At 37.5% G+C, this 19,113-nt stretch overlaps 1 protein-coding gene across 1 annotated transcript in view; it reads left to right on the forward strand.

Moving 5' to 3' along the window:
* Map4 (microtubule associated protein 4) overlaps positions 1–19,113 on the forward strand; it is a 114,820-nt gene that overhangs the window by 44,912 nt on the left and 50,795 nt on the right. The window contains 5 exon segments of the mRNA XM_047532339.1: positions 5,425–5,547; positions 12,196–12,309; positions 14,663–14,797; positions 15,574–16,776; positions 17,439–17,552. Of these exon segments, the coding sequence (XP_047388295.1) occupies positions 5,425–5,547; positions 12,196–12,309; positions 14,663–14,797; positions 15,574–16,776; positions 17,439–17,552 (1,689 nt within the window).

Raw genomic sequence — 19,113 nt, forward strand, 5'->3', positions numbered from 1 at the left:
TCAGGGCTGGGGACCTCTAGATGTAGAACTGGGAGACCGTTTAGAGATTAGATCCTTTCGTGATATAGATGAGAAATACTGGACGTTCAGAGGGATTAAACAGATTAAGGTCTCTCCAAAGAGCTAATGCTAATACTTAATATTCTGTCTCAATTTAAGTCTCCTCTTCCTCCTCCTCTTCCTCCTCCTCCTCCTTTTCCTTCTTTCTTCTTTTTGATATTGAATGACTCATGCCTGTAAATTCAGTGACTCAGGAGGCTAAAGCAGGATGATCGCAACTTCGAAGTCAGTCTTGGCAATACAGCAAGACCCTGTCTAAAAATAAAGTGTTGGGGATATAGCTTAACGGTAGAGATCCCCTGGGTTCAATCCCCAGTATCACCACCAGAGAAAGAGAGAGAGAGAGAGATTGGTAAGAAGGGTAGTAGTGTTTTCCATTTTTCTAAATCTCTTTAATGTGGGATTCAGTAGATCACTGCTGGATTCTCATACTTGCCTCTTCAATCAGTCTGTCACAATATGTTGTTTGGATTGATGGATATATGTAGTTAGGAGAAGGAGTGTTTTGGTGTTTTTTTTTCCCCCAGGTAAATATGGATATTCTTTGATGTGACAATAAAACTCGCCAAGTAGTAGTTTTATTACAGGTTATTTGCAATGTAGATCTGAAACCCTATCAGTGAACTTTTTTGTCTGTGACAGGGGAAGAGTGTACTGGGGATTGAATCCAGGGACACTTTACCGTGGGCTACATCCCCAACCCTTTTTGTTTTTTATTTTGAGACAGGTCCTTGCTAAATTTTGCTTAGGTCTTGTTAAACTGCTGAGGCTGGCCTTGCACTTGGAATCCTCCTACCTTAGCCTCCTGAGTTGCTGGGATTATAAGCATGGGCCACTGTGTCAAGCCTCTGTGAACTTCTTGCATTATGCTATTTTAAAATCCATTGATCTATAGTGCACTTGATAGCAGTGTTTTCTGATGAAATTAGTCTTGACATGCTATTTGATTAATTAGTGTTTTAAACATTTAGCCACTTACCTTTTCTGTTAAATGCCTTCAATTTCACAGAAATAGGAGCTAGCCCATGTCATCTCCCAGTCTTCCTTCCTCCTTCCTTCCTTCCTTCCCTCCCTCACTCCCTCCTCCCTCCTTCCCTCCTTCCTTCTTTCCTGTAATGGTGATTGAACACAGGTACTATACCCTTGAGCTGCAGCCTCAGCTTTTTTTTTTTTTTTTTAATTTGAGAAAAAAAAAACTCACTAAATTGCCAAGACTGGTTTCAAACTTGTGATCCTTCTGCCTCAGCCTCCTGAGTTACAGGCATGCGCCACCCACCCACCCCGATTCTACTTTTATAGTCATCTAAGGATGACTGATGATGGAGGTAAGGGTTGTTTCCATTGTATTGTGTAAATTGCTTCTTGTTTAGAATTACGTTTTTTATTCTTTGACTGAAATAGGCTCTGAGTGCAATTATGTTATTAAAAAAAAAAGGCCCACACTTATTCTGAAGTCTATTGTTATCATAAAGGAGTTTGCCTGCCTTTGCTGTGCAGTTTTAAGAATGAAATCTAGGTCATCAGCATTGAATGAAGACATGGGAATGAGCCTCTGTCCAACCTGTTCATTAATGGTTCTGATAGCTGGAGGCTGGCTATTCTGAGTGTGGCTCCTCAGAGAGTCACTCGATCTACAGCACCACTCTGGAAAGTAGAAATCTGCAAAACTTCTGCATCTGAAAGCCAGGCCTGCATGTTTCTTCTCCAGAAAGTCTGAGGAAAACATACTTCCTTTTCTCATTAAAAACTGTAGTTCTGCTGGGCATGATGGCACACCCAGATGCCTGAAATCCCTGTGACTCCAGAGGATCACAAGTATGAGACCAGTTTTGGCAGCTTAGTGAGGCCTTAAGCAACTTAGCAATATCCCATCATGAAATAAGGAATAAAAAGAAATGGGGAGATAGCCCAGTGGTAAAGTGCCCCAGGGGTCAATCCCATTACCTGCCCATACACACACACGCAAAAAAAAGTGGGAAAGATAGCCACTGGTAGCCCAAATATATCTTTATAGTTCAAGATCCAAAATATCTATCAAATTTCTCCAAAGGACTTTGGCCTTGCTTGAATCATAAGTGGGTTCTTGGTTAAGGAAGCAAAATACCATGATTGACACCTAACACTAGGACCACCTGGAGAGAGACGGGCTGCTTCTCCTTTAGAAGGAATGCATATAGTCAAACCTCGGGTTCCACGCTGGTTGGCCTTTGGAAACACTAGCCATCCTCTAGCTGCTCTTTATGAAGAACTGTTGTCCTTCATAAGCATGTTCCAGTCAAAATGATATGCTCCTTATTTTCCCATTCATGCTTATATTTTGCTCTGCTCAATTTCCTTCCTTTTTGTGTCTTCCTCAGTCTTCCAGCTTAATATAACCTCTCAGTTATCTTTTCAGGTTCAGTTATGTTCTGATCTAGGAAGTATTCCTAGATCATCCCATGGCCATATCATGTGACCATTCTTTAAACCCCAATAGCAGTACTTAGTACCTGCTATTGTAGATGCTTATCCTCTATAATCCATACTAATGGTAGGATTAGCAATAATTTTACCATGTTTGTCACAATTTTCTGAGTACTTTCACATATCCCCTTTCAACCTTATGACGTAGATAAAGCAGGTATTAGATATGAAAACTGAGGCTTATAGAGACTTGCATCATCAGGCATGTCTGAAACCCCCAACTACATTAATAGGGCTTTTTCCATAGTGTGTAGACATAACGTAATGGTGGTGGTGATGGTGGTGATCTGAGAGCAGGGCCTTCATTTGGTTTGCTGCTTTATCACCAGTGCCTGGAAAAGTGACTGATACAAAGTATTTAAATACATAAATGAATTATTGGGACAAATGTGGTACAGTTTTACTCCTCTGGGTCCTTTCCACTCCAGTGTTCTAAGGTTACCCCTGAGAAAGCAGATAAGGAAAGCAGCAAGGGTATGAAATAGAAGTCATCATTAATCCTTCCTTTGTTAGTAACATGTAAACTAAGAGCAGCATAAATGTTGTTCATAAGGAAGCAGCCTGTCAGTTAATCATTCAGAATAAAATTAGGTAAGTATTATTGATGTTTCTTGTTTTTCTATTTTTTAAATTTGGATTTCCCGTGAACAGTCCAAATTTTGTACTTCATCAGGATAAAACAGATATGGAAAGAGACTAAAAAAAGTAATAAAAGGGTGGAAGTTTGAGGAAAAGTTGGATGCAAAGCCCTAATCTTTATTTTTAAGAATTGTTTTACATTTCATGGACTTATTAACCAGAGCTGCCTAATCACCAGTGGATTAATTATTGTTTCTCCTGAGAATTTTACCCAGTGCCCGACTCTTCAGTTATCCTTGAGATTTCTTCTCCAGCATTTTCTAAAAACAAATATGACCTATAAAAAATTGACCCTATGTGTTTGCTGAAATAGTGATTACATGTAATATTACAAAAAATTGAAGCACAGAGTTAACCCAGTTCTACCACAGTCAGCTCTGTGGAACTTAAGTTGAAATGCTATTTGAAGTTGTCTCTCTTAATGTTGAAGGTGGGACATTTAAAAAAAAAAAAAAAAACAACTTGAAGAGAGACCAAAAGGAGGCAGTGGGGCAAAGCTGGGGGGTACTTTGTTGGAATGGAAATGATGCATTTAAACCTTCCGGAAGTGCTTAGACATAAATATACAGGACCACACTGCATGATTGTTATAGTCCCCTTTGCAACTTCAGTTGGTAGACAATATATGAGAACTATGTTGCTTCATTTTTCTTTTCTCCCTGACCTTAAGTTCTACCTTAAGAGAAGGCATACTTATTTTGTACTTTGGTTATTTATTAAGAATGTCTCTAAATTCATTGTAATGGTTATTTGATGAAGATCAGTTTCCATCTTTAAAATAGTACTTGTAGGAACTGGGTGTGTAGCTCAGTGATACAGTTGCCTAGCTTGTATGAAACCTTGGGTTCAAGCCCCAGCACTGCAAAAAAAAACAAAAACAAAACAAAAAAAAAAAACAGGGGGGTGGATAAAAAAGACATTTGTGACAAATATTGCCAAACATTAGGAAAATCTCTCTCTGAAGACTTAATGTGCTTCCTTCTCCTGTAACTTTCAGCAGAAGTGATCTCTTGGTTAGGTGCAAGATAGTACCCAGGACCTCCAGAGAGAAACAGCTCCTACTAGAGGCTCTGGATGCCACACAGGATGCAGCAGGCTTTGCCTTCAGTAGTTGAATTTCTTTTGCATCTGAGTCCTATTATTTGTTGAGGAAAAAGCCCCCCAAACCCTGTCTTTTCTCTATTGAATTATGTTGGCACCTTTCTTGAAAACCAGTTAGCTTTAATTCTGTAGTTTTCTTTCTGAACTGTGTTCTGTTTCATTTATCTAAGTGTGTGATCAATATAAAGCTGAGTTGTACACTTAGAGGACAGTTGAGTTGTTATGGTAACTTCTGAAATCAGGTAATATAAGTCATCTAAGTTGGTTTTTCTTCATAATTGTTCAACTATTCTAAATTCTTAAAAATTTCTATGTCAATTATGGAATGAGTTTGTTGATACCTTTTAAACACTCTGCTAAAATTTTAATTGCCGTGGATTGACTTATTGGTCATTTTAAGAACTGCCTTCTTAATAATATTGGGTCTCCCATTCCTGAGTATGCAATATATTACCATGTATTTAGTTCTGACTTTTTTTTTTTTTTTTTTTTTTTTTTTTTAATTCCAGTGTTCTGGAATGTTGGTTTTAACAATTTCATCCAATTATATAATTGTTCTTTTGTGGAGAGAAGTTATCAACCCTTTATGTATATATAACCAGAAATCACTCTGCAGTGGGTTTTTTTTTTTTTTTTTTTTTAGTTGTCAATGTACCTTTATTTTTATTTATTTATTTATTCATTCATTCATTCATTCATTCATTCATTCATTCATTCATTTATATGTGGTGCTGAGAATCAAACCCAGTGCCTCACACCTGCTAGGCAAGAGCTCTACCACTGAGCTACTACCCGAGCCCAGTAGTGTTTTTAACCTTAATGACTACCTTATGCTTCCATTACTTACTCACTCTATTTATTTATTTTGGCTATGCTAAGGATTGAACCCAGGGCCATGCACTGAGCTACATCCCCAGCTCTTTTTGTTTTTTGAGAACAGGAACTTGGGATCCCCCTGCCTGAACCTTCTAAGTATCTGGGATTATAGGTGTATGCCATCATGCCCGGTTCTCCTTCTATCTTCAAATAAAAAAAGATTTTCTTAAAAGACATTAGCCAGATGTGATTGTGTTATATTGTATTGCCTTTAGTAATTCAAAGAAACTCATCTCTAGTAGAAAACAGCATATCTTGTAATTTGTTTTGTGTCTGTATGTTAAGGGTCTCCAACTGAATTCCTTGAAGAGAAAATGGCCTACCAGGAATATCAGAACAGCCAGAACTGGCCAGAAGATACAAAGTTTTGTTTCCAGCCTGAGCAAGTGGTGAATCCTATCCAGACTGGTAAGGAGGAGCTCATCTGTGACTACTATGATAAATACACGAAGAAATGGCAACCACCACTCAAATAAAACATTTTAGCCCACATATAACTAACTTCTTAAAGCTCAACTAAGGTAGAATAGTTTCCCTAAACATCAGTTGACCCTTTATGTCCTGTTTGTCTTTTCTTCAGAGACACTTAGTGCCCTGCATTTCTTTCCTTTTCAAAATCTGTTTTGAATAAATTATCTGAAATGCATACACATTAGAAAATAAAGGATCAGCAGTATCATAGAAACTTTAATTCTTCCAGAGGAATAATTACTGTAATAATAGTGTCATTCGTTGCCTGTTTTGTGCCAGACACAGTGCTCTTTTATACACATTATCTGGGTTTCTTACCTCACTCTGTCAAATATATATTATTATCCTTGTTTAATTAAGAGAAAACTGAGTCATACTAATTTCTATAAAATTCAAATAAGAAAAAATATGTAGAAAATATATAGAAAAGCAGATCTGTAGTTGTTCAAAGGTAGAGGTGGTAGGAGACATAAATTGTAAAAGGACTAAAAAGGAGTAATATTGCTACCTTGATGTCTGATGGACAGCTGAAATTATTTGCCGGGCTATTTTCCAAGGCAGCTGCCTCATTTTACATTCTCACCAGTAATGTGTGAGGTTTGTAATTCTTCTACATTCTAACCAACACTTGTTTCCCATTATAAAAAATTATAGCTAACAGTGGGTATGAAATTGTTTCTCCTGTTATATGGGTTGTCTTCTAACTTTCTGGGTAGTGTGCTTTGATGCATAACTTTTTTATTTTTATTATTATTTTTTTTTATTTTTTGTGTGGTGCTGGGAATTGAACCCATGGCCTTGTGCTTGCAAGGCAAGCACTTTACTGACTGAGCTGTCTCCCCAGCCCTAATTTTTTTATTTTGATAAAGTCCAGTTTATTTATTTTTCTTTGCATTACCTGTGTTTTTGGTGTCTTATCAGTCCATTTCCAAAACCAAGTTTATGAAGGTTTGTCACTGCGTTTTCTTCTTAATGTTAGTTTTGATTGTCTTTGATCTGTTTTATGTAGATTTTTATATATGATCAGAGTTATGAGATTCATTCTTTTTCATATGAATATCCATTGTCCCCCTTCCATTTTTTGAAAAAATTGGTCTTTCTGCGTTGAATGGTCTTGGCATCCTTGTTGAAAGTCTGGTAATTGTAAATACATGGTTTTGTTTCTCAATTCTGAGTTCCTTTTTTTTTTTGCGGTCCTGGGGTTTGTTTGAACCCAGGGCCTTGTGCTTGTGAAGCAAGCACTCTACCAACTGAACTGTATCCCCAGCCCCAACTTTGAGTTCTATTCTATGATTTTGTGTCCATTCTCATGCAGTATAATCAGCCTTTTTTACCTACAGGTGCTACATCCAAGGATTCAACCAACAAGGGATGAAAAATATTCAGGGAGAAAAATATTACATCTGTACTGAACGTGTACAGGCATTTTCCTGTTATCATTATCCCTTAAGCAACTCATTATAACAATTATTTATATAACATTTACATTTAGAAGGTATTATACATGATCTAGAGATAATTTAAATATATAGAAGGATGTGCATAGGCTATGTGCAACTTCTGTTTCATTTTATATGAGGGACTTGTGCATCCAAGGATTTTGGTGAAGGGGGACATGTCCTAGCACTGGTCTTAAGAGTTACAAGTATACTTCACCCGTCATGATTACTGTTGCATTTTGGTAAGTTTTGCAGTAGGGAAGTGTGAGTTTCCTGTGCTCTTTTGCCATGATTGTTTTGATACACTCGGTCCTTTGTAATTCCATAGGATCATCTTGTCAATTTCTACAAAGAAATTGACTGGAACCAATTTCTGATGGGAATTGTGCTGAATCTGTGGATTAACTTGGGGAGTATTGTGCTCTTGGCAATATTGTCTTCTGTTCATGAGCATGTAAAGTTTTTCCATTTGTTTATAATTCATTTACTTTAACGGTATTTTGTAGTTTTAAACTTATAAGATTTTTACTTCCTTTGTTAAATTTATTCCTGGTATTTCATTTTTTTCTGATGCTGAGTGGATCTGATTACTTAATTTTACTTTCAGATTCTTCATTGCAAGTGTCTAGAAATATAATTTATTTTTTGTTTGTTGATCTTATATCCTTCAACCTTGCTGAACTCATTTATTGTCTAATAGTTTTTTTGGAATTCCTTAGCATTTTCCATAAGCAAACTCATGTCATTTACAGAACTAGAGTAGCCCCTGCTTTTCAACAGTTTCAATTACCTGCAGTCAACTGCAGTCTGAAAATATCAAATGGACCATTTCAAAAATAAGCAATTCATACATTTTATTGTTTTTATTATAGTATGTTATAAAAAATTGTTCTATCCTGTGATAAATTATTATTGTCAGTCTCTTACTGTGCCTAATTTATAAATTAAACTTTTATCATGGGTATGTGTTTGTAGGAAAAGCCACAATAATAGGGAGACAGCATCCAATCTTTCACCAAGAAGTATGATGTTAACTGTGGGTGTTTTATAGGTACCCTTGATCAGGTTAAGAAAATTTCTTTCTTTCCCTAATTTATTTATTTTATTTTATAGTTTGTTTTTGTTTGGTACTAAGGATTAAAGCCATGGGTGATTTACCATTGAGTTACATCCCTAGCCCTTTTTGTTTTAAAAATTTTTTTATTTTTATTTTTGAGACAGGATCTAGCTGAGTTGCTGAGGTTGGCCCTAAACTTTTGATTTTTCTGTCTTAGCTTCCCAAGTTGCTGGGATTATATGTGTGCACCACCATGCCTAACTTTGAGTGTTTTATCATGAGAGGGTATTGATTTTTGTCAAATAGATTTTCTGCATCTGATAAGGTGATCATGTTTTTATTTTTTATTCTGTTGATATGTATTGATTTTTTGATATTAAACCAATTGTACATCTGGGATATATCCCTCTTGGTCATGGTGTAGAATTTTTAAATATGGTGACACATATATAAACATTGAGGATTTTTGAAGCCATATTCAAGGAAGATAGTCTGTAGTTTTCTTGTCATATCTTTGTTTAGTTTTGTGTAGGTAATAACTGTTCTCAGAATGAGTTGGGAAGTGCTCTCTCCTCTTATACTTTTTGGAAGGGTTTGTGAAGAATTAGTTTTAATTCTTTGAATGTATGATAGAAGTCATTGGTAAAACCATTTTGGCCAGGATGTCTTTTTGAGTAGTTTTTAATTGCTAATTTCAACCAGGAAGAATAGGAACCAACAAGAGTGACTCCCAGTTCTAAGTGGGAGAAAACATAGAGAATTTAATTTCCTAAAAGTCAAATGTGGTGCGCAGCCATCAACGTAGTTCCCAATGGTCCCTGCCTCCTGGTATTCACAACTTACATAGTCGTCTCCCACACTGAAATAAGGTTGGTCTTGTGATTGATAGAATAGAAGACAGAAATAATAGCATGCCATTTCTAAAAATAGGTTCAAAAGACATTGCAGGGGCTGGGTATATAGTTTAGTTGATAGACTGTTTGCCTCTCAAGCACAAGGCCCTGGGTTCAATTTCCAGCACCACGAAAAAAAAAAAAAAAAAAAAACCTCACAACTTCCATTTTGGTCACTTTGAGTTTATTCACCTTGAGGAAAGCCAGTTGCTAAGGAGAAGCATACATGGAAGAGAACTGATGCCTTCAGCCAATGGCAGTGTGAATAAGCCATCTTTCTTTCAGGCAAATCCTGTCAGGCAACTCTTCAGATGAGCACATCCATGACCAATGGCTTGACTGCAATCTTGTGAGACTTCCTAATTCGTGGATACCCAGAAAAAATAGATTCTGGGGGGCAATTTGAAAGTCAGTTCTGCCAGTTTTCTAATGAATTAGATGTGTGTGAAATTCAGAGGTCAGGGATAACTTCAGGGATGGTCAAGGATGATGTAAGATTGTTGACCAAAAGAGAAGGACAGAATGCCATTTCATATGGTGAGACTTTGTGTTACCAGTAGGTGTGGTCCAAGAAGGTCTCAGAGATAGGGACCTCAACTTAGGACAACATGGTCCATGACAAACACGATAGAAAAGAATTTCTAAATCCATCAGATATTGAGGCACAGAGATTTATGTAGGAAAGGAAGGAGTACACATTCAAAGGAGAACATGGGCCACCTCACGAATGAGAGACACTTTTGGGAATCTCACATTCTTTTAAAGGAAACCGGGTTACGGGTGGGCATAAAGAGCCATGTGAGAATGACATCAGTCTGGTGAGCTCAAGATGGTTATTGTGATCTGGCAATTCTCAGGATCCTTAGATTCACATCTTTTCCATTATCTGATCAAAAGGTAAGGTTGGGAAAGTAGCCTATATTAGTTTGTATCTTCCTTTGCTCCATCTATTCTAAAAAATACATGTATCAGTGGGCTAATTAGTGAGCATGGTAGTTTTCACAAGTCATCGAATTTCCAGTAACTTTTAAGATTGTGAGTGAACATTTATAGATTTCTCAGATATTTGGGAGTGACTGACCTGGAAAGAGAGAACTGGCTTGGGGAATGAAGGTATGAGAAACTTTAGCACAAGATTTCCACATTAAAATTGTCTTTTCCTAGTTCTTCCTTTTGTTTCCTTCCTATCTCTTTTTATTTTTGCCCTATATCATGGTTTGAGAAACATGTTGCATTTGGGAATGATTAAGAGTTGTGGGACTGAGTTTTATTAAATACTTTGAATACTCTACCACTTTACCTCTGTGGTAGATTATGTGCTTCACATGTATTGAGGACCTGGGTTCCATCCATTCTTAGCATGTGCACGCACACACATGTGCACATACATGTAGAGGCCATTTTATTTTAAAGGCTGTAAATAAGGGGATAGCTCTAGAGGGCTAGTGATAAAAATTGGGATGTCATCAGCTTATTAATGAAATTTTAAACTATGAGATTGGATGAGAGGGCTGGGGAGATAGCTCAGTTGGTAGAGTGCTCACCTCGCAAGCACAAGGCCCTGGGTTTGATCCCCAGCACCGCAAAAAAAAAAAAAAAAAAGAGAGATTGAATGAGAGGGAATGTAAAGGTGTGCCCTTCTCCAGCCACTCAGTTCTCAAATTCAGCTTAAGTGTTTATCAAGGAAAGATCTGTCTTGACTTGAGTGAAAATATATCCTTTTGCTAAATGGTCCTGTCTCTGACCTTCCATATCTTTGGATTTTTTAAAGTACAGCGGGTGCATCAGGATGTAGGCACCTAGTAAAAAATTAATAAGTAACAGAACTTTGTAGAAGTTAGTCATGTTTACATGTGATTGCAAACTATATAGCACTTTTTCTCCTTTAAATATCCTGTTTTCCTTCAGCAGAAGCATGAGAAGCCAGGCAAACAGCAACTACCCCAAACCATGTAAAACTAGGAAGGATGGGTGTTAATGATCTCTCTCATACTCCAGTTTCCCTGCTTATTTGATCTTTTATTTTGTTTGTTTATTTATGTGTGGTACTCAGCATCAGACCCAGGGCCTCACACACAGGCGTGCTCTACCACTGAGCCACAACTCCAGCTTGCTGCTTATTTGTAAAGCAGCCTCAAAGCTTTGTCCATCCCTGACCCCAACTTTCCCAATTATGCCTTCTGATTATTCAAAATACACTTCCCAATGCAGTACCTGTCTCCCCTAATCCTGAAAAAGGATTATAAAAAGAGGGTGGTTTAGCTGCCTCAGAGCCAAGGAAATGAACATTCTCTCAAGACCTGGGCTTTTACATAGTTGCCTCTGATGTTGGCAGTGTCTCAGGGAGTCATGCATTAGCTTCACCAGAGGAACTAACTAGTTAGACATGCAGGCTCGCACGACCCGGATCTGATCCTTACTATGGAAACAGAATTTGAGAAGGCCTCCTTAGAAAGCAGAATTCATTATTGGCTTGACCATCTTTGCCTTTTATGTTTTTCATGTAAGAAAGCGCAAAGAGTTTACCTGATGTTTTGAGTGCCTTTTCTCAAGCCAACTCATGAGTCCTAGGGTTTTTTCATGCTCTCAGGACACCAACTGTTCACCAGACCCCATTCAGAGAGATTTTGAAATGCAGTTTTCTTCACAATGTCCACATGAGGTGAAAATTTTCTTTTTAAAATTTGTTCTGAAAACATTCTTTCTGATTTATTTAATAGCCAAAATCTCTAAATTATATATTGAAAATTGCGTTTTCTTTATACTTTTGCCTCTTAGAATGTTAGAGTTGAGCATTAATTGCTTTCTGTTTTATACATTTGTTGGCTATGTGATTTAGGTAATCTTATGGAGAATAAGGGATCATATATTATTAACTTGTAACAAATGAATTATGAATATTTTTTGATTCCCTACATGTGCAGTTACATTATCTCCATTTATTTTATTAGTGACAACACACATATAACTAATCAATATTTGTCATAAGAAATGTTTTAATCTTACCCTATGTAAATTTATGATTACACAAATGGTATGCCTTTACGCCATGTACAGAGAAACAACATGTATCACATTTGTTGACAATAAAAAAAAAAAAAAGAAAAAAAAACTCAAAAAAAAAAAAAAAAGAAATGTTTTAATCTTTCTAATTGCATTCATTGGGAATGAGTTTTGGATTCCTTCTTTATTCTAGATCCCTTTAAGATGCACCATGATGACAGCCTGGCAGATTCGCTCTTTCTCTCCAGTGGAACAACAAATGCTTTGACATTTACAGGGCAAAATAATCCCTTGGAAGACAGTTATGGTATGGCTTCTCCAACTGGAGTTATTCTGTAGGGAAGAAAAAAATATTTTTCCTTCTTAAATTTATTGCTTGGGGCCCATATAGCAAAAGAAATTACCAAGAAAAAAAGAAAGTGAAGATTAATGTGTGTATTTCATATACACATGGGGGGTATTTGGGGAATGACTAATCTCAAGAAGTGACTTTAGAACTCCAATTATATATAGCGTCTTCAAGTTTTTAAAAAAGCACTTTTCTGGGGGGAGTCTTGGTGTACTCAACCACTAAGCCACATCCCCAACCCTTTTTTATATTTTATTTAGAGAGACAAGGTCTCTCTGAGTTGCTTAGGGCCTTGCTAAGTTGCTGAGGCTGGCTTTGAACTCATGATCCTCCTGTCTTAGCCTCTGAGCTGCTGGGATCACAGGTGGGTGCCATTGTGCCCAACTTCCATACTTGTTTTGAGAATTGGCAAGATAAAGGAAAAGGACTTTTGGGGCCTATAGTAGCAAATTGTGGGGGGCATATTGGTGGTAAAGGCTAGTGAGTAAATCTTGTTATGTAGATTCCTGTGGTGACATCTCCAGGCTGATAAGTGTATACAGCTGTCTTCAGTGATTAACCTTTGTCCTTTAGGATGGAGAGGGTGAAAGGACACTTTTGAAAGTGCTTTTAGGCAAATAGGAGGAAAGCAAAGCGTTGGGTTTTGTGTTGTTGTTTGTTTTGCTTTCAATATCTGCTTAGTTGACTTCAGTTCAAAGTAATCCTTATGCCAAAGGGGCCTATTTGGGGGCATATTCTGGTCTCTGTAGCTCCAATTAATATGACCTTTTACCTCTATCACCTTTGAAGTTAATAGTTAATAGGCAAAATCAGACTTAGGGCCTCTGACTGTGACCAGGCTCACTCCAGATTAATTCACACTCACGCTGTTCAAAGACTACTTACCTCCTCTTAGGACCTGTGACTAGGGCCAAATTCTGCATCCTCATTTTATTTACTCATGACTTTGAGCAAATTACTTCTTCCCTAAACTCTTTTTTTCAATCTGCAAAACAACCAGCACTAGTTTCTACATTAAAGAAGTAGTGATGATTAAATAAAATTATATGAAACACTTAGAATTGTGTCTGGTAATCAGTAAATATATCTTAGTTATCAAGAAATAGTAATATCCTCATCATTTCCCTTTGGCATATTTTAAAAAATATATCTATAGATATATAGATATTTAGTTGTAGATGGACACAATACCTTTATTTTATTTATTTATTTTTATATGGGGCTGAGGATCAAACCCAGTACCTCAAATATACTAGGTAAGCACTAGCATATACCACTGAGCTACAACCCCAGCCCCCTGTTGGCATCTTTGATTTCTTTGCTCAGTGTTCTCTGTCTCTGAAATTGACCACCCTCTATTTCTGCTCTTGCTTCTCTTCTGTAATAGTCTGGGCCTCATGGTTCTTTCTGCACTCCCATATCACTTAGTTCATAATATACAATATGCATTGTTTGCTGTTTGTCTACTTGTCTCTGTAGCTAAATTGTAATAATCTCTTCAGATGTGGTGGCATATGCCTATAATCCTGGCTACTCAGGAAGCCAAGGCAGGAACCTAAGAATTTGAGGCCAGCCTGAGCAATATAGTGAGATCCTACCTCCTAAAAACAAAGAAACAAACAAAAAAAACATAATGATCTCAGCAGGGACTGATATTAAATCTCTTGTTGAGACTGGCATAGGATAGAATTATAATAATCTACTTACATTTGTCGTTTGTCTAGGGGTGTGTGTGTATGTGAGTGCGTTTTGGGGGGTATAATGGAGATTGAACCCAGAGATGCTTTACCTCTAAGCTATATCCCCAACCCTTTTTATTTTGAGACAGTCTTGCTTACTTGTTGAGGTTGGCCTGGCATTTGCAATCCTCCTGCCTCAACCTCCCGAGTCACTGGGATTATAAAACAAGCACAACTGTATCCAGCTAGTTGTTAATAGTTTTCAAAATATTTTCATACAGGCAGGTGTTAATTAAGGCTCACCTTTCCTTACTGTACACTATATTATATTGTTTGTAGTGTTGCTAGAGCTCAATCTTTGATATTTTGAATCTTTGTAATACCCTGTAGAAGTAGTCAGTATAGGTGGATTCCTGGTCCTTCTGGAATATAGTGATGCTGCCTGTAAACATTTATACAAAACCTGAAGATTGTCAGCAGTGTTTCCTTTAAAACTTTTGTGCTTTGTTTTTTACTGTTCCTTAGTCCTATGTCTTCTTGGGAATATATACAGTTGATTTAAAATACCAAATGATTTTTTTTTTCTCTAATGTCAACCAAATTTCAAAATGTGTTTTGTGTTTTGATATTAGGTATGTCTCCCTGCGATACATTTGCTCCTACAGCTGTTGTACCTCAAGGGTGGTCTATGGAAGCCCCAAACCCTCCACACTCAGAGTCCTTTGTTTCTCCAGAGGCCATTGCAAACCCTCCACAGCCGACAACAGGTAAGTTATTTAAACCTGTTTTATCGATTAATAATTGCAAATTGATAATTGATATAAATCATCAGGCATATTTTTAGCAGCTTAAAAGAGACACATAAAATTTTCAGAATTACTATAAATGTTTTTAAGTTTATGTTAGTGATACCAGAGCTGGAAGAGTTATTGTAATTAAAATACAACATGTGGGTTTAAAGGGCAGAGGAAATCCCTTCTGTTTTTTTGGTTTTGGGAGTTGAACCAGGGTTTCTTAACTACTGAGCCACATCCCCAGCCCTTTTTATTTTTTATTTTGAGACAGGGTCTTACTAAGTTGCTTAGGGCCTCACTAAGTTGCTAAGGCTGGCTTTGAAGTTGTGACCTCCTTAGCTTCCCAAATTGCAGGGGATTACAGGCATGTGCCACTGTGTCTGGCAGAAATCCCTTTGTAATTTAATGCAGATTTAGAATTCTGGACTTCTTTTCTTAATAGGAAGGGTAACTGACCAGCAGTTCTACAGGTTCCCTTCCTGATACTGATTACATGCCTGTGTTTTTAAGCCTGTATTTTCCCTTTTTTCCTCCACAGTTTGTTTTCTCAGTTTCATGTGTCTTATTCTTCTAAGTGTTGGGATTGTCAAGGAGTAGGCAGCATACACTAACTCAATAGCTTCTTAACTATGTTTAAGGTCTTATGGTCACAAAAACCAAATATTCTTGTGCCCTAAGAAAGTGAGTTTTAAATGCAGAGGTATAAGTAGAAAATGATGGGTCCTAAATTTTTAATTTATTTCCCTTAGAGCTAGCTGAGGAAGTAGAAATGGCATCAGTAGAAGAACAACCACCAACAAAAACATTGGAAATAATAATGGGACAGAAGACTACAGAAATGGCACCATGTGGAGAAACAGAGGTAGCCCTGGCCACGGACATGGCACCAGCCACAGAAACAAAGGTGGCATTGACTAAAGATACGGAACAACCCACCAAGTTAGATTTCACACTGCCCAAGGACTTGCAGTCATCCATCGAATCGGATAAGTCCCTGGTCAAGGACATGGTCCTACCTATAGAAACAGAAGTAGTCCCAGTTAAGGATGTCATATTGCCCACAGAAACAGATGTGTCTTTGCCTAAGGATGTGGTACTGCCCACAGAAACAGAGGTGGCTATAGGCAAGGATTTGACATTATTTGAAGAAACAGAGAGAGTACCACCTATAAAAATGGATTTGTTTTCACATGAGGGTGTGGCATCACCCAAAGAAACAGAGTTAATCCCAGGCAAGGATGTGGTATCACTTTCAGAAATGGAGGTGGCACTGGCTACAGACACTGTATCATCTATAGAAAAATCCTTAACTGAAGAGATGGTGGCGTTATCAGAAAAAGAGGTGACTCTGGCAAGGGACATGACTCTGCCTTCAGAAGCGACAGTAATCTTCACTAAGGATGCAGTACTGCCCTTAGAAACAGAGGGGACCTCGAACAAGGACGTTACTCCACCTCCAGGAACAGAAATGACCATGGCCAAGGATGTTGCTCCATCCCCAGAATCAAAGGTGGGCCTGGTCAAGGATGTGGCTCCACTCCCAGAAACAGAAGTAGCCCTGGTCAAGGATATGGCTACACCCCCGGAAACAAAGCTGGCCCTGGGTAAGGATGTGGCTCTGTCTCCAGAAACAGAGGTGGCCCAGGTCAAGGATATGACTCCACTCCCAGAAAAAGAAGTAACTTTGATCAAGGATATGCCGCTGCCTCCAGAAACAGATATGGCCGTTAAGGATGTGGCTCTGCCCCCTGGAACAGAGATGAGGGTGACCCTGGCCAACAATGCAACTCCAGCCAAGGATGTTGCACCACCCTCAGGAACAGAGGTGGCACCAGTTGTATTTAAAGACATGGAAATTGCACAGACTCAAGAAGGAATAAGTGAGAATTCCCAAATAGAATCTCTCAAAAACGAGGGGCAGTCAGCTGTACCTACTTTCATGATTTCACCAGGTATGGGCTTATGTTTCCTCTCAGTATTTCTGTTTACCAGGGTATATTTTCCAGAAGACTAAGGGACAGGCATCATGCCAGGTAAAATAAAGAGTCTCACTGTGCTTTGCATTCCTACTCTCCTAGACAGCTTTTTCTTACCTTTACCTACTTCCAACCTCCAGTACCTTATCTATCTTCGTTCTCTGCTGCTCTTCCTGTTTTCCAGATAATTGCAATAAAATAGAACATCCACAAAATTCTGTTAACACATCACACAATTTGAATCTATATCCATAGACCCTGCATTCTCTCCTGTTTTTATAAATAAACTGTTCCTGCTCCTAATTAAGGCCAACCTCTCCTCTCATTTTGCAATAGGTTCCATTTCCTCTGGTCAGGTCAAGTATATTTCCCCAGCCATTAGTTTATCTTCTGCCACTCAACAACTTCATCCCATTTTACTGAATCATTCCCACCAACTGAAAAGCATTTATTATTTTTCCCATTTTGAAAGACAAAAACAGAAACCCTCCAGAGTACTTCTTATCTAGTTCTTCATCTCTGCTGTCTCTTGTAGGAAATTCCTTGAAAACTATTTCCATCTTTAATTTCTCATGGGTTCAAAAATATCTGAAGTAGTTATTCTCTTACTCACATGTGATCTTTACTGTTATCTTTAGAACCAGTCACAGCTACAGGCCAAAAGGACAACTTGCCAGATTCTGTGTTAGAGAAATTGGAGCAGAAGAAATCATTGAGCAGTCAACCTTCTGAACTTTCTTCAGAGACCTCAGGTAAGTGAGGAAAACAAAATGGACTCTGAAACAAACTAGGAGCAGTTGAAGTGATGTTGGTAGATGTTGTACCTGCTTTCCTGGTTGCATTGTTGTCTTTAGCAGTGCAGTTAATGAGGTCATTTTCCTTTCTTCAATGGATTTCATTTTATTTGGGCATAATGTCAACTTATTAAATATTTAAAATTATCACTACATCAACTCAAGACACTAAATTTTGATCCATTTCATCTGTTCACTCTCCTTTGTAGTCCTTGGCATTTTATTTGTCCTGTATCTTAGTTTTTCAGCTAGAATGTTCTATAAAGTCTTGCTAGTTACAGTGTGTTCCATGGCTCAACAGCATTTGCACTGTGACTGAACATGTTAGAAATGCAGAATCTTGGGCCCTGTCTCAGACCTTCAGAATCATAATCTGCATTTCAATAGCACTCCAAAATAATTTTCATATGTATTAAACTTTGAGAAATACTGTACAACTTTAAGTGTGATTAGTTATTTATAAGATTACATGTTTTTGATGATAAGCTGGGAACACATGCATATGAATGTCAACTTGATGATTCTCTGTATACTTTTCTGTTTCTGTGATTGGAATGTGAGCTCCTTGAGGTCCTGGCCAGGACTTACTTCATTTAGAGTTCCTAGAATTTACACACCATCTAGCAGCAAGTAGGAGCTAAACAAATGAATGGACTTTAAATGTTGTTATACTGACTGAGCATGTCAGTGAAGATTTAATTTAAGTAAGTGCTAATTGTATACAAAATAGACCATCCTAAGGCACATAGATATCCACCCTCATTCTCTGCTGATCTTCCTGTTTTCCAGATAAGTGAAACCCTTTGAGTTATTATTTTATTATTGTACACCTGAATAGAAAGAGGAGTTCCCAGGCGTGAACTCTAAAATCAAAGATTTACATGATAATTAAAGAAAATAGTTTAAGAGGTGGCATCAAGTAGTTGCTAATTAATTGTCAAATTAAGTGTAAAAAAGTGTACTATGAGGTGCTATGGTTCACAATTTTTTGAGAAAAGCTGTAATTAACGTGAGATATTAAGGGCAGTATTTAGAAGACATTGGAGGGATAAGGACAAAAACAAAATAAAGTTTTTTGAAATGAACTCACTGGGTCATACTTGACAGGAGCCATTAAAGACCTGCTCTTAGTGAGTCTCTTTCCAGGAGTTTGGATCCAGATTGTGTTACTTCCTGAAACTTTTCCAAGGGTGCTTATCCTAATTGTTGAAATTCTTGTCAATCTACTTACCATTACATATATTTCTTTGTCTTTTGGGAAGTACATTTAAGAACAGAACATTGAAATCTAACACATTTGTCTTTCAAAGAAGGATGCTCTGTTTCTGGAATGATAAGAATTTTTCTCTGGCCAAAATACTAATTCAGTATCTTTTTTAAAGCAGCATAAATCTGGCCTTCTGGTCTGTTTCCCAGAATCAGTCTAGTTCGTTGGACAAGGAGTAGTATAATATTGGTGACAGACTTAGAATTGTAAATTCTGTCCCAAATCATGAATTAGTAATAAGTCAGTTAATAA

The sequence above is a fragment of the Sciurus carolinensis genome, chromosome 17 (genome assembly GCF_902686445.1).
Source record: "Sciurus carolinensis chromosome 17, mSciCar1.2, whole genome shotgun sequence".
Lineage (NCBI taxonomy): Eukaryota > Metazoa > Chordata > Mammalia > Rodentia > Sciuridae > Sciurus > Sciurus carolinensis.